The sequence below is a fragment of the Staurois parvus genome, unplaced genomic scaffold, assembly GCF_062004578.1.
Source record: "Staurois parvus isolate SC_StPar_1 unplaced genomic scaffold, SC_StPar_1.0 ptg000444l, whole genome shotgun sequence".
In the NCBI taxonomy this organism is placed as follows: domain Eukaryota; kingdom Metazoa; phylum Chordata; class Amphibia; order Anura; family Ranidae; genus Staurois; species Staurois parvus.
In genome coordinates, this window is record NW_028318240.1 from 2,706,022 (window position 1) to 2,720,167 (window position 14,146).

General features: G+C 39.4%; 1 protein-coding gene across 1 annotated transcript in view; it reads left to right on the forward strand.

Annotated features, from left to right (window-relative positions):
- LOC149453953 (uncharacterized) overlaps nucleotides 1-13,788 on the forward strand; it is a 63,747-nt gene extending 49,959 nt beyond the window's left edge. Inside the window, exons 10-16 of the mRNA XM_089687990.1 lie at nucleotides 1,611-1,669; nucleotides 3,829-3,980; nucleotides 8,028-8,081; nucleotides 8,230-8,401; nucleotides 10,026-10,193; nucleotides 10,329-10,423; nucleotides 13,200-13,788. Of these exons, the coding sequence (XP_089544116.1) occupies nucleotides 1,611-1,669; nucleotides 3,829-3,980; nucleotides 8,028-8,081; nucleotides 8,230-8,401; nucleotides 10,026-10,193; nucleotides 10,329-10,386 (663 nt within the window). The 3' untranslated portion in view covers nucleotides 10,387-10,423; nucleotides 13,200-13,788. The remainder of the gene's footprint in view (nucleotides 1-1,610; nucleotides 1,670-3,828; nucleotides 3,981-8,027; nucleotides 8,082-8,229; nucleotides 8,402-10,025; nucleotides 10,194-10,328; nucleotides 10,424-13,199) is intronic.
- The last annotated feature ends 358 nt before the right edge of the window (nucleotides 13,789-14,146 follow it).

A 14,146-nucleotide genomic window follows, 5' to 3' on the forward strand; every position in this document is an offset into this window, starting at 1 on the left:
CAGGAAAGTGGCTACCAGGAGATTGCTTGTCCACCATGGGCCCGGGTGACAAAACACCATCATTAGCGCACATCCTCTGAGGCCACCTAGCACATAGCAAAAAGGGGGATAATCCAGTAGGGACCAACAACACCCATACAAGCAGTGTCGAAGGTGCTGGGTGTACTAGATATGGCTGTACCGTGGACCCCAACAGCCCAATATGTATATGGTTCCCAATCATCCACTCATCCACTCCCTCATCATATCACGACTCGACTACTGCAACTCCCTCCTCACTGGCCTGCCTCGCCGCTGGCTATCCCCACTTCAGTTGATCCTGAATACGGCTGCCAGACTCATTCACCTTTCCAACTGCTCCATCTCCGCCACCCCCCTCTGCCAATCCCTCCACTGGCTTCCGATTGCGCAACAGAACAAATTCAAAATCCTAACGCTGACGTACAAAGCTGTCCACCATACTGCCCCGAACTTTATCACCGACCTAATATCCAAGTACCGCCCAGCACGCACACTCCGCTCCTCACAAGACCTCCTTCTCTCTAGTTCCCTGGTCTCCTCCTCCCATGCCCACCTCCAGGATTTCTCCAGGGTGTCACCCATCCTCTGGAACTCCCTGCCCCAACCCATCAGATTATTACCTACTCTCCTCTCCTTTAGGCGCACCCTGAAAACCCATCTCTTCAGGGAAGCCTACCCCACCCCCTGCTAACTTACCGACCTCCTCCACTCTTCCTACCACTCCATCCCCCACAGCTATCTCCTCCTGTACCACCATCCCCTCCCTCCTAGATTGTAAGCTCCAAAGAGCAGGGCCCTCAATCCCCTCATGTTTTGCATTGTATTGGTATTGTTCTGTCACATGTTCTGTCCCCCTCTGTAATGTACAGCGCTGAGCGAACTATTGGCGCTTTATAAATACTGTATAATAATAATAATAATAATCAGGAAGCATGTGATTATCACTATATAGCTACAAGATGATGGAAAGATGAGTAAAGTAATCCATATTTATAGCCGCTGTTTTGCATCTGAACCCAAGAGCAATGAGTAGCAGTACATGTATGTGCTAGGTATAGGAGAGCAACATGCAAATAAGGAAGGAGCACCATACAAGGAAAAATTAGAAGGCATTCATCTTAATATAGTAGTACAATTAAAGTAGTCAAAAAAGAGAGCGGTGAATGGCAGGGGCAGGGGAGGCAGGTCCCAGTAGTAATGTGAGCAAGGAACATGATAGTTATTCTTCTTACCATAGATGGAAATACATCTTGTACTTGGGATCAAACAGGATTTGAGGGTACATATCTTCTACAAGGACACAGACAGTTGGAGGTTCTTTCCAAAACCAATAAAAAAAAAATCAATCCTTTAGTTTGTGTAAGTTTAGGAAAATCTCTGGTAGGAACATTGTTGGGACTGGGAGTATAGCACTTGCCTTATGGATAGAAGTTCATGTTTTTACAGATCACAGTGCTGAATCTGATCTGGGGTTCCGGATTCCTATTATTGTGAAAAATCCTTTTGCCATTCTTATGTTGCTCTTGAGTTAATAATTATATTACTGCCAATATTGGAGAAAAAGCTTACAATTTTCTTTTATCTTGTAGATGAACAAAATCTATGGAAATCTGAATGGATTTGCAAAAGTCCAGCTCTTATTTTTCAGGTAGGAATATAACCTTTGTGTGTACAGAATACTAAACAGAGTTGCTTTGTTGCACTTATTCTACTTCCCCCCTGGAGCCTCAGCCTGTATGCTTTGCCTTTGTTTTTATACTTACCTTTTTGCAAAGTCTTCAGGCTGGCCCAAAAAGTCCTCTTCTTTGGTGGGTTTTCTCCTGGTTGGTGGGTTGTTCTGGATAATGCAGAGAGCAGGTACAAATGTAATAATCATGGGTGGACTGACAACTCATGGGGCCCCTGGGCAATAGGGAATCATGGGGCCCCTGTGTCCTTGCCCAAACTCAAAAAAGCCTATGAAAAAGGTACCAGGGGCATCTCATGGGGCCCCCTACTTACCCCGGGCCCTCGGGCAGTGCCCAAATTTCCAAATGGTCAGTCCGCTCCTGGTAATAATGCAACACCACTCTCTGTAATATTATATCAATAATCACAAAAAACCCTCCAAAAATGAGAGCAGATTTTATCAAGCAGCAATGTGTATCCTTTTCCATCTTTATAAAGTTCCATTACCTTGTTACGCATGCCTTTTGACAGTTCTTTTCTGATCCCCATGGCTCAGTATCTAGCCTAGTCAGTGCTTCCATGGAAGAGCTAACAAACTCATTGACTATTTATACACTGACACCAATTTCAATTTTAAAGCCACAGATGTGGGACATTAACCTCTAGTTGGCATTTTAACCCGTGTGTGTCCCCTTGTGTGTCTGTACCAAGGCCAAACATTCCAGGGGAGGGAAACTTCTGATCCGGGCCATTTGGGTGATTTCTGTTATCATTATGATTTAAAAAGGAGCCAAACAACTATATGATAAAAATGGCTTCATATGATCATCATCCTAAAATAAAAGAGCATTTTTTGGCATGATCAGTCATATTTTCAATATCAATGCCAAAATTTCACAATTTCTGCCAGGGTATGCAAACTTTCGAGCACAACTGTATCTGAAAATCGATCAATCCTGAAGTACTGATGGCCAATCTAATTTCTTGAGGCCCTAAAATGTCAGGACAGTACAGATATCCCCCAAATGTCCCCTTTTTGCAAAGTAGACAGTCCGAAGTATTTAGTAAGAGGCATGGAGAGTTTTTTTTAAGTTGTAATTTTTTTATAATTGTTTGGAAAAGGAAGAAGTTAAAAAAAGTCAAATTTTTTTTTTTTACATGCTGTCACCAGTGCAGTACAGCAGCATCATATAACTGGTATGGAGGTGATCAGGAACATTGACTAGTGACAGTACGAAAAAAGAAAAAAATTGTTTTTCAAATTTGTTTTTTTTCATTAAATTGTTTTCTATTTTTTAAGATTTTTTTTTTTTCGTAATATACTGTGACCAGAGTAGTATACTGCTTTGGGGAAGTGATCAGTATCGGAACATATATGACGCCCACCCAGATTGATGAGAGTCCCGCTCGGCCGTCATTCTGTTATAATAAATACTGATTTGGGTTATTTTCACCTAAGAAATGTATCAGAATACATCTCGGCCTAAATTTATGAAGAACAATTATTTATTTGCAAAATTTTATAACAGAAACTAAGAAAAACAAGTTTTTTCCCCAAAATGTTCAGTATTTTCTCATTATTTAGCAAAAAATAAAAAAACCCTAGTGGTGATTAAATACCACAAAAAGAAAGCTCTAGTTGTGTGAACAAAATGATAAAAACTTAGTTTGGGTACAGTGTGTAAAAGTGCCCGGTATGGAAGTGGTTAAACTTAATCTACTTCTATTTGCTTTAATAAATTTGATGACAATTTTTATATTTGGTATTTTGGCATTTCATGCCCTCCATGACAGTCCCATGCAGGGGCGGACTGACAACTCATGGGGCCCCCGGGCAATAAGAGATCATGGGGCCCCTGTGTCCTTGACCAAACTCAAAAAAGCCTATGAAAAAGGTACCAGGGACATCTCATGGGGCCCCCTACTGACCCCGGGACCTTGGGCAGTGCCCGAGTTTCCAAATGGTCAGTCCGCCCCTGGTCCCATGGGCAACTTGTATTGACTTCTTTGTAAGTATTTGGGATGGAAGTATTTATGCCTCTGTACTAGACCTAGCGACTCTGTAAGACGTGTATTCCATACTGCTGTTTCTTTGATCTTTTTTGTTCCTTTTAACAAGATCATTTTTGTTTTTTCTAGTTCTGGAAGTGTTGTTGTGAACCATGAAGTCGGTGTAGAAGTCCTGTTCTCTAATTATACAGAAGAGAAAGCAAACTTAGTAAACAATGTGAGAGATGTTCTAACAAAATCAGAATACTACAACTGCACATACAGTAAAACACTGGCTAATGGTAAGTGCAGTATATCTTCCTTTCCTTCTTTCTTCCTTTTTATCGATCTCTCCATCAATGTCTTCTATTTATTTTGTGAACTTATATGTCCCACATTTTTTACACTGCTTTACAGAATGCATATGTCATTTCCACTTCTCCTATTTACACGTGAATTTTAGGGAGCTTTACGGGATGTATTTCTAAAAAAATTGCAGAGCTATTTATCCTGTGAAACGGCATTTACATTTGTTCCATGCAAATGGGGGCAAAAACATTAGTAGGCTCTGTTCTCTTCAGGTTGAATGTTATTCTTTAAACATCATATTGATTCAGGAAAATTAAGATTTGGAATTCAGATTCAGAATACTTTGTTGATCCTGAAGGGAAATTATTAAGATACGATTATCCTCAACGAAGAACGAAACAAAACACAATAACAAACAAAACTAAAACACAATCCAAATGTACCATAAATCACCGCTAACAACAAATTAATTGCTTGTACTGCAAACGGTGGCTGTTCCAGGCCAGGCAACGTACCTGTACGTCGATACCATGTGGCGCATGTGCCCCTTGCTGACCTGTGCTGTGATTTGGCAGCTGATTTCAGCCAATGATTTTGGCTAAAGTCAGCTGATTGGCTCTGGCCAACTCTATGTTCTGTGAACAGCAATCTGCCTGTTTCTTCTCCCTGCAAAGCAGGGAGAAAAAAACAGTCAGACAGTAAAGTAAAAGCAGCACATATTACGCACATTACACATTATTAGGCACGCAGTTAATCCTTTTATTGCCCCTAGATGTTAACCCCTTCCCAGCCAGTGTCATTAGTACAGTGACAGTGTACATCATTAGCACTGATCACTATATTAGTGTCATTATTGATGTCAGTGTCAGTTAGTGTGCCTCCCAGTCAACTAGCGCCAGATTGCCCTCCACACTATCACAGTCTCACTATAAGTCGCTGATCCCCACCTTTATCAGTATAGTGTCATAGCTGCCCAAATTCCAGTATATATACCTTAGTTTGTAGATGCTATAATTTTCATACAAACCAATAATACACACTTATTGTTTTTTTTTAACCAAAGACATGTAGCTAAATACATTTTGGCCTAACTTTATGAATTCATTTTTTTCTGCGTTTAATAACAGAAAGTAGAATTTTTTTTTTCAAAATGTTTGATCTTTTTTTTCATTTACATTGCAAAGAAATAAAACACCAAATTAAATACCACCAAAAGAAAGCTCTATTTGTGTGAATGATACAAATTTAATTCCGTACAGTGTTGTATGACCGACCAATTGCCAGTTAAATTAGCGCAGTGCTGAATAACAATACATGCCCTGGTCATGAAGGGGGTAAAACCTTTCCGGAGCTCAAGTGGTTAATATACAGTGCTCAGCATAAATGAGCACACCCCAACAGATTTGTCAGAAAACCTTTACTTTCCTTTCAGAACCAAGATTTTTTATGGGACACTAAACTACAAAATACTCCCACCAATGCGGGCCATTGATTGCAAACAAGATTTGTTCATTTGCACACACAAAAAAGTATTTTTCTTAACAAATTCATTCACGACCATGTTGCAAAAATGAATTCACCCCAATGAAAGTCTTAGGAGCAAAGTTACATTTTAGACAACAAAATCCTAATGAACAAGAATTCAACTCCAGGTGAGTCTAAATATTCAATAAATAAGTGTCCAGCAGCCAGTTGAATATAAAAGGGCATTACTTAAAGCGGAGCTCCACCAAAAAGTGGAAGCTCCGCATGTTTCCCACCTCCCCTGCCATATTTGGCACCTTTGGGGGGGAAAGCTGGTACCTGGTTTTGACAGGTACCCACTCCCACTTTCGGGTCACTTTTTCTGAAGTTCGGCCCCCTCCCTCCTCCTGCAGTCTTCTGAGAACCTCCACAGGTCCCGGAAGACTGCCGGACCAATCAGGATAAGCAGCACGACTCGGCATGCACAGTGGGCACCCAGCTGTAAAGCTGTAAGCTGTTCCACAGTTGAGATGCTGGCACTGGGGAGAGAAGGAGAGAAGAGGTGGCACGGGTGAGCACGTCACTGGACCCTGGGACAGGTGAGTGTGTGTTTATTAAAAGTCAACAGCTACAGTTTTTGTAGCTGCTGACTTTTAATAAACACAAAAACGGCTGGAATTTTGTTTTAACAAAGAAAACCCCTTTCCATTTCATGCTGTTAGCAATGGCACCACATGGAAGAGAAATGTCAAAAGTCCTGAGAAAGAAAATAGAAAATAATTACTTTACACAAGAAAGGTGACGGCTAAAAGAAGATCAGCAAAGCTTTACTTATCAGTCAGAATACTGTGGCAAAAGTAATACAAAAATTTAACAAAGATGGAACTGCAACCATCTCACAGAAACATCTAGGCCATCCAGACATTAAAACCTCAGCAGGACCATCTTCTGATGAGAAGGGTTGAACAAATTGCTATGCAAGTTCACTGCAGTTCGCTAAAGAAGTAGAAAGCCAAACTGGGGTGAATGTGTCCCATGACACAATACCGTGGACACTGCAGAGGAATGGCATGCATGGGTGTCATCCATGAAAGAAGCCTCTCCTAAAGCTCATGCACAAAAAATCCTTCCCAAAATTTGCCAGGGCCCATACTGAAAAAGAGGAAGACTATTGGGACTGGGATTATTGGGATTGCATTCTGGAGTGATGAGAACCAAGATAAATGTTTTTGGAACTGACAGCTTCAAAACTGCATGGCAACGCAAAAGGTGAGGAATACAAAGTAAAATTCATGGTGCCTACCGTGAAACATGGTGGTGGCAGTGTCCTTCTGTGGGGCTGCATGAGTGCTGCTGGTGTCAGGGAGCTGCATTTTATTGATAGTATCATGAATTCACAGATGTACTGCTCTATATTGAAAGAGAAGATGCTACCATCACTCCATGCCCTTGGTCGTTGTGCACTTTTACAACATGACAATAATGCAAAATACACATCTAAGGCCACTGTTGCATTTCTGAAGAAGAACAGAGTGAAAGTAATTCAGTTATCAACTATTTCTCCTGATCTGGACCCAAATGAACACCTATGGAGAGTTCTGAAGAGACAAGTTGAGCATCACTCTCCATCCAGCATCCAGGCTCTAGAAGAGGTTGTTATTGAAGAATGGAAAAAGATCGATGTTGCAATATATCGCCAACTTGTTCATTCCATGCCTCGAAGACTTGGTATTGTCCTTACAAATCATGGAGGTCATACAAAATACTAGTTGTATTAATTTTTGTAGTGGGGTGGATTCATTTTTGCATCAACTAATTTGAGTAAAACTGAAGATTTTGTAATCTACGTTATATTATTAACCTAACTTTCATGTAATGAGTGACACAAATGTTCTATAAAACTCATTTTTGTCAACATTTTGGAAATTGTTCTTGTGCTCAGTGAGCTACTGATTAAAATCTTACTTTTCAAGAGGGGTGTACTCATTTATGCTGAGCACTGTATGTAATAACATCAATTGAAATAAACAAAATAAAAAATAAATACTATACTATAATAAAAATTCCATCCTATGAAAACACTGCATTGAATAAATAACAATAAAAAAAAGAAACACACAAACTACAAACATGCAATTATTTCATTACTCCTTCATGATATTAGACTAAAGATTATTACACATAAATTAGCGTTATACTAACATAATACAAATACACTTAAAAATCTGGATCATGAGTCCAAGATTAACACCCCCCCCCCCGGTCCAGCATTCACAGAAAAGAATTATATAATCTGATGGCCAAAAATGATGAGCCCGCTGTTTTCTATGGGGCGACCGGATGGAAACGGACCACCTGTCCATTTCCATCTGACTGCCATTCAATCTGATCCACCAGACGGATGGGGAATGGATCACCATCTGTCTGTTTTCAGTGTACAGGATCAGATCGGATGCTGGCGAATGTCCTATGACACCCATCGTTCCATAGAGAGCTATGGGTGGTCCGATCAGGTCTGCCTGAAAAATGATCTCTAACTATTCCTAATTAACTTTTCATCCCTTTTTATTTTGCAGAACACTTTTGCTATCAACTGCTAAATGTCAAGGCAACAGAACCTAATCTATCAGGTACTTTTTCTCCAATTTTTTTCCATTTATTTTTGCATTACCCCAGTGTAGAGAATGCACTGGGAAATATATCTCTATTGTATCTCTCTGACAATGATCACTAATTATACTTTTTTTCCAAACAACTATTTATATCTTACTTTTTCAGAGTTGTGCTCCCTTGCGGATATCGATCCAGAATTAATGAAATATTATTATGCTATAAATGCGACCACTGAACTCTATTGTGTTAACAACTGCAGCAAACTCATGTTGGATGAATATTGGGTAGACTGCCACCATGGACAGTGCTCTGTAACAAATGAGGGACCAATGTGCTAGTAAGTATCAACCATAACTTTTCTTCTCTTCAGTTTCCTCTTAAGGTTTGCTAAACCTCCTCCTTGTAAAGCTCAGTCTTCTAAAATAATAGTAGTTAAAAGTCTCACAAATACCAAAAATAAATGTTTTATTCCTCATTATCTAATATCCGGTGAAGCCATGCAAATCATTCCCTGTTCCAATTGTACTTGGTTGGCCATCTTCATTGCAGTGTTTTGAAGTGATTATGAGAGATAACTAGACAGAAGTAGCAACCCCCCCAAGAAAGGTGCTGGGTTACGTAAATTTAGCTCTCGTGTAATCAATAAGTTTCACATGCTGTGGGCTTGGCTGCTTTGCCCTGCCTTCTGGATGGTTCTGAAAAGTAGTGGGCAGGGAGAGTCATATCTACAGTATAAAATAAAGCAAAGTGAGTGCTCTAGAAAAAGCAGCTATTGCACTAAGGTAACCATAAAAACCTCTGTCAAACAATAAATAAAAGTGCAGCGCTAAATAAATAAAAATAATGAATAAAACTTTAAAAGTTCATAAAAGTTTATAGTAAAATTGCGCACTCAGCGGATGCGCATAGAATATTTTACTATAACTTCAAAGCACAAGTACCTGAGTTCTGCTGAAGTTGGGATCCTGTATTTCTATTATCATTTTACTATTCATGAACTTTTAAAGTTTTATTCATTATTTTTATTTATTTAGTGCTGCACTTTTTATTTATATCTACAGTATAAATATTTCTGTGGTCTCAGCCAATCCCTGGGGGAGTGTGCCTAGATGGTGGCTGGGAGAGAGCATAAATATTTTGAGTCCTGTGGAGCAGAGGAGTTCTTGTCCAGGAGGAAATCCCAGCCTGAGGGGCTGCTGCCCTTCCGGGCAGTCCAGCTGTGTCTCTTCATTTGCTCATCTAGGTCCCAGATGTGTTAGCTGGGGGGGGGGGGCTATTCTGCTGAATTTTGGAGAGTTCATGGGAGATATGTCTGACTGATATTGGAAGGAGGCATTCAATTGTCCAGAGACATTTGTGCATACAGATCGGCATGTGATTCCAGTAACTGTGTGCTGCTGTTGTCCCTCTTGCATTAAAGTCAGCTTCTGCTAAAAGTAGACATTGCTCATGGTGTCCCTGTATAGCTTAGCCCATCATTTGCTTCTGCAAAGACTGTGCTAAGAATCTTTCAGAGGAAGATAAGCATTCTAAAGTTACTACCAGGGGCGGACTGACAACCCCTGTGTCCTTGCCCAAACTCAAAAAGCGTATGAAAAAGGTACCAGGGGCATCTCATGGGGCCCCCTACTGACCCCGGACCCTCGGGTAGTGCCCGAGTTTCCAAATGGTCAGTCCGCCCCTGCTCGGGAATACCGCCAGGGAGGTTAAGTAATCTATTGACTTGACCGCAGCCTACAATACCAGATTTTTACAGCTTTTAGTGTAAAGAATTTGTGTAAATACCTTCTGCTTCTAGAAGTCCAACTGTCAAACCATTGGTCACTATGTATAATGTCTGCTGCTTGTCAAGTCCTATGTACAATTTTCCAGAGTCTTTTTCTTCAGCATTCACACTTGTCTTTGCACCAAGGCGATCTATACGCATTCTCCTCACACCCTGAAACCTTCTATCTTCTCAGCTGTATAATATCGGACCAATACTGGTACACGGGGGATCGATGTGACACAGCTATTAGTAAGCCTGGGGTCATCGCTGGAGTCACTGTTGGCCTGGTGGTTCTGCTTATTATAATTTTAATTCTGGTGTACTTCTCGTACAGACGTCAATATCGCACAGACAAGCTCAAGTGAGTGACTTATTTTTACATGAAAAAAATAATCAAGGATGAAAAACTATTCAGTGAAAATGTCAAAAGATAAAACTTTTTCATTTTAGTGTAAATTGTGTAATAGTGTAATATATTTTCTCCTTCTGAAACCAGATTGATACAACCAGAATTGCTTTCTTATGATGGGTGCTTGGAGCCAAATGGCCGTTAAGGACATCCTAATCAAAATACAAACATGACCAGGGAAGGTGAGGCATCATAAAAGGCAAACTGTGGTCACTTCAATACTCTTATCACAACCTTTCCAGGATCACCCTCCTAATTGCCCACATTTTTTATTGCTGTCTGTGTCTCCACTTTGGATATTGGATAGTTGTCGTGGTGACAACTGTCACTGTTGAGAAATCCAAAAGTTTGAGTTGTCACCAGAACAGGAATTGAGGTGAAGTCTTCCAGTAGGGGAACTTGTGGTGTCAACTAACAGAGGATCTCCATCACTTTAACCTCCCTAGCGGTATGATTATTTCAGATTTTTGGTGCTGAAAGCGGTACATTTTTTGCATGGAAATATGTAGTTTTTTATTGTAGGCCTGTAATTCTTAGGAATAACTCACTGAAATCTGTCCGAACAAGAGTCTAGTAAACATCCCAGGTAGGATAAAATTTGAAACACGAAATCATAAATTATAGTTTAATAAATAATCATAAAAAATAATAATATAATAATAATACATTTAATTCAATAATGTAATCAAACCGAAAACACTGAAATTTGAAATATAGCGCCAAGTTCGCACATCACTGAGCAAAGTCGCAGAATCGTTTTCAGTGTCTGATGAGGAATTTCCCCCACGAATCATTATCACTCAATTCTGCAAGTGGTTCTGATTTACTATCGCTGTTCTCTAGCCGGTCTAAAACCGCTTTTGACCTAAAGGGACACTTTTTGGACACCATGGACGTTTCTCAGTTTCCAGGCAGAAAAAACAGACAAAATGCAGGCAGGGCACAGGACAAAGCACTCGGGACAATATGTACAGTGGGGATCGAAAGTTTAGGCACCCCAGCTAAAAATTTGTATTAATGTGCATAAAGAAGCCAAAGAAAGATGGAAAAATCTCCAAAAGGCATCAAATTACAGATTAGACATTCTTATAATATGTCAACAAAAGTTAGATTTTATTTCCATCGTTTACACTTTCAAAATAACAGAAAACCAAAAAATGGCGTCTGCAAAAGTTTGGGCACCCTGCAGAATTTATAGCATGCACTGCCCCCTTTGCCCCTAAGAATGTCTAATCTGTAATTTGATACCTTTTGGAGATTTTTCCATCTTTCCTTGGCTTCTTTATGCACATTAATACAACTTTTTAGCTGGGGTGCCCAAACTTTTGATCCCCACTGTATGTGAAATGGGTTGAAACAGCAATGTTATACTATGTAAAATTTGTTTGGAAAAAAATGACAAAACAAACACTGGATGTATGTTTATGGACAAGGACAAGCAGTGTTCATACTGATTAAAGTCACAATATATCATTTTGGACTGTTCACCTATATAATTTACCACACTGGACTTTTTGTTGGTTATCATTCATCTTAGCGCTGGACTTTCAATTTATATTTGCTCACATAGAAAGGTTTTCGCGGTTCATTTTGGTGCATTTAGCTGCTTTGAAGTGCGCTCGCTAGTCGCTAGTCCATACACATACATCCAGTATTCCAACATGATAACGACCCCAAACACACCTCCATGACGACCACTGCCTTGATAAAGAAGCTGAGGGTAAAGGTGATGGACTGGCCAACCATGTCTCCAGACCTAAACCCTATTGAGCATCTGTGGGGCATCCTCAAACGGAAGGTGGAGGAGCGCAAGGTCTCTAACATCCACCAGCTCCATGATGTTGTCATGGAGGAGTGGAAGAGGACTCCAGTGACAACCTGTGAAGCTCTGGTGAACTCCATGCCCAAGAGGGTTAAGGCAGTGCTAGAAAATAATGGAGACCACACAAAATATTGACACTTTGGGCCCAATTTGGACATTTTCAATTAGGGGTGGACTCACTTTTGTTGTTTGTTTAGACATTAATAGCTGTGTGTTGAGTTATTTTGAGGGGACAGCAAATTTACATGTTATACAAGCTGTACACTGACTACATCACATTGTAGCAAAGTGTCATTTCTTCAGTGTTGTCACATAAAAATATATAATAAAATATTTACAAAAATGTGAGGGGTGGACTCACTTCTGTGAGATACTGTATATCAGGAATATGTAATGTTGGGTTTACATATTCTATAAGCAAAGACATTGCATTTTTTTCAATCTTACATTTCTAAACAGATACATACAGCAGCACTTCTATTTCTACATGTGAACAGATTTTGACATTATTTTAATATTTATCTAAGATTTTCTAAAGCGGACCATAGATGGATGAAAATTCAGCCACTTCAGCAGGGACTGGTTGAATTTTGATTCATCTATGGCTGTTCCTGTTCTCAAACAGGACTGCTCAGGGGCGGACTGACAACTCATGGGGCCCCCGGGCAATAGGGGATAATGGGGAACATGCGTCCTTGCCCAAACTCAAAAAAGCCTATGGAAAAAGGTACCAGGGGCATCTCATGGGGCCCCCTACTGACCCCGGGCCCTCGGGCAGTGCCCAAGTTTCCAAATGGTCAGTCCGCCCCTGGGACTGCTAATACATTTTCATTCGATCAGCATATGCAACCAGTCACCTCAGCAATGATCCATGTTTTCTGATGATGGGAGTGTTTAAGTTTTGAAGAGTAGGAGCGGGTAAGGTGTTCTATGGTCAGCAGGGTAGAACTGGACAGGTCAGAAGACACTGCTTTCATTGCATTGGATTTCAGTGTTTCTATGAGGTCAACAAAAAGATTGTTGTATTTTTAAAGAGATAAAACATAGGGAAATGCACACATATTTTACTGAATATATATTTTCTATACACATATTTACATTATTGTAATTAAAATATAATTTTTTTTTATCCATAGGTTACCACTCCTAGACCCAAAATGAGACTTAATTGAAAGCCTCAGTAGTAAGTCACCAACCTGCAAAAGCCAACACTTAGGACATGGAGCTCTTATACTCTGTCCAATGACGTCTGCAAAAAAGAAAAAAAAGATAAGCTGATGATAGTTTAATGACATTCCTAGAAAGGGAATTGGAAAACTTCTAAGCAAAGATATTAACCAGTATTTAACGGAATTATATATTTCCAAGATAAAATCATGACATAACCAAAAAAATTAAAAGACTTGTGAGGTGTCTGTAAATTGTTTTGGTCATATGACATTGTTATGTACAGTATACTAAAAGGTAAAATTTCAGGGTCTGTGTATCTTTTGTTAGTTGAATGATATCTTGAGAAAAAAGAAACATTGCTTGCAAATATATTTAAATATGTACAGCACAAAATGAGACAACACAAAATGCTCTCCAAAATTGTGCAGCTATATTATTTATTATTTTCCTTACTAGAATAGGTTGAAAATGTTACTTTTCAAAGTGGCCTGTCATTTCAAAATTGTATTTTTTTATTAAAACTAATATTAAAAATGTGCTGCGTAAGTAAAATTGCTTCATGGGTTCCTAGAATTTATTGGACTTCAAAGAACAAAATTTTACCCATGGCTCTACCAATAGGAAAAATAACTAAAATTTATAAGTATACTTTACATGTACCAAATGTATTTAGTTACAGCTACGTTTTAAACAATAACCAGTTAACAAATTAAAAACCAAACCAATGCACAAAATATAGGAATGAAAACAGGAAGGTGGTCTACTTTTATTAGGTAACTTTGGTGCTTCAAAATCACAGACATCATTTGATTCATCTTGGATTTACTTGGAATTATATATTGAAATGGATGAAAAAAAAAAATATATTTTTTGGAATTTAAATGTACTCAACGTAATCAACTCATACAAATGT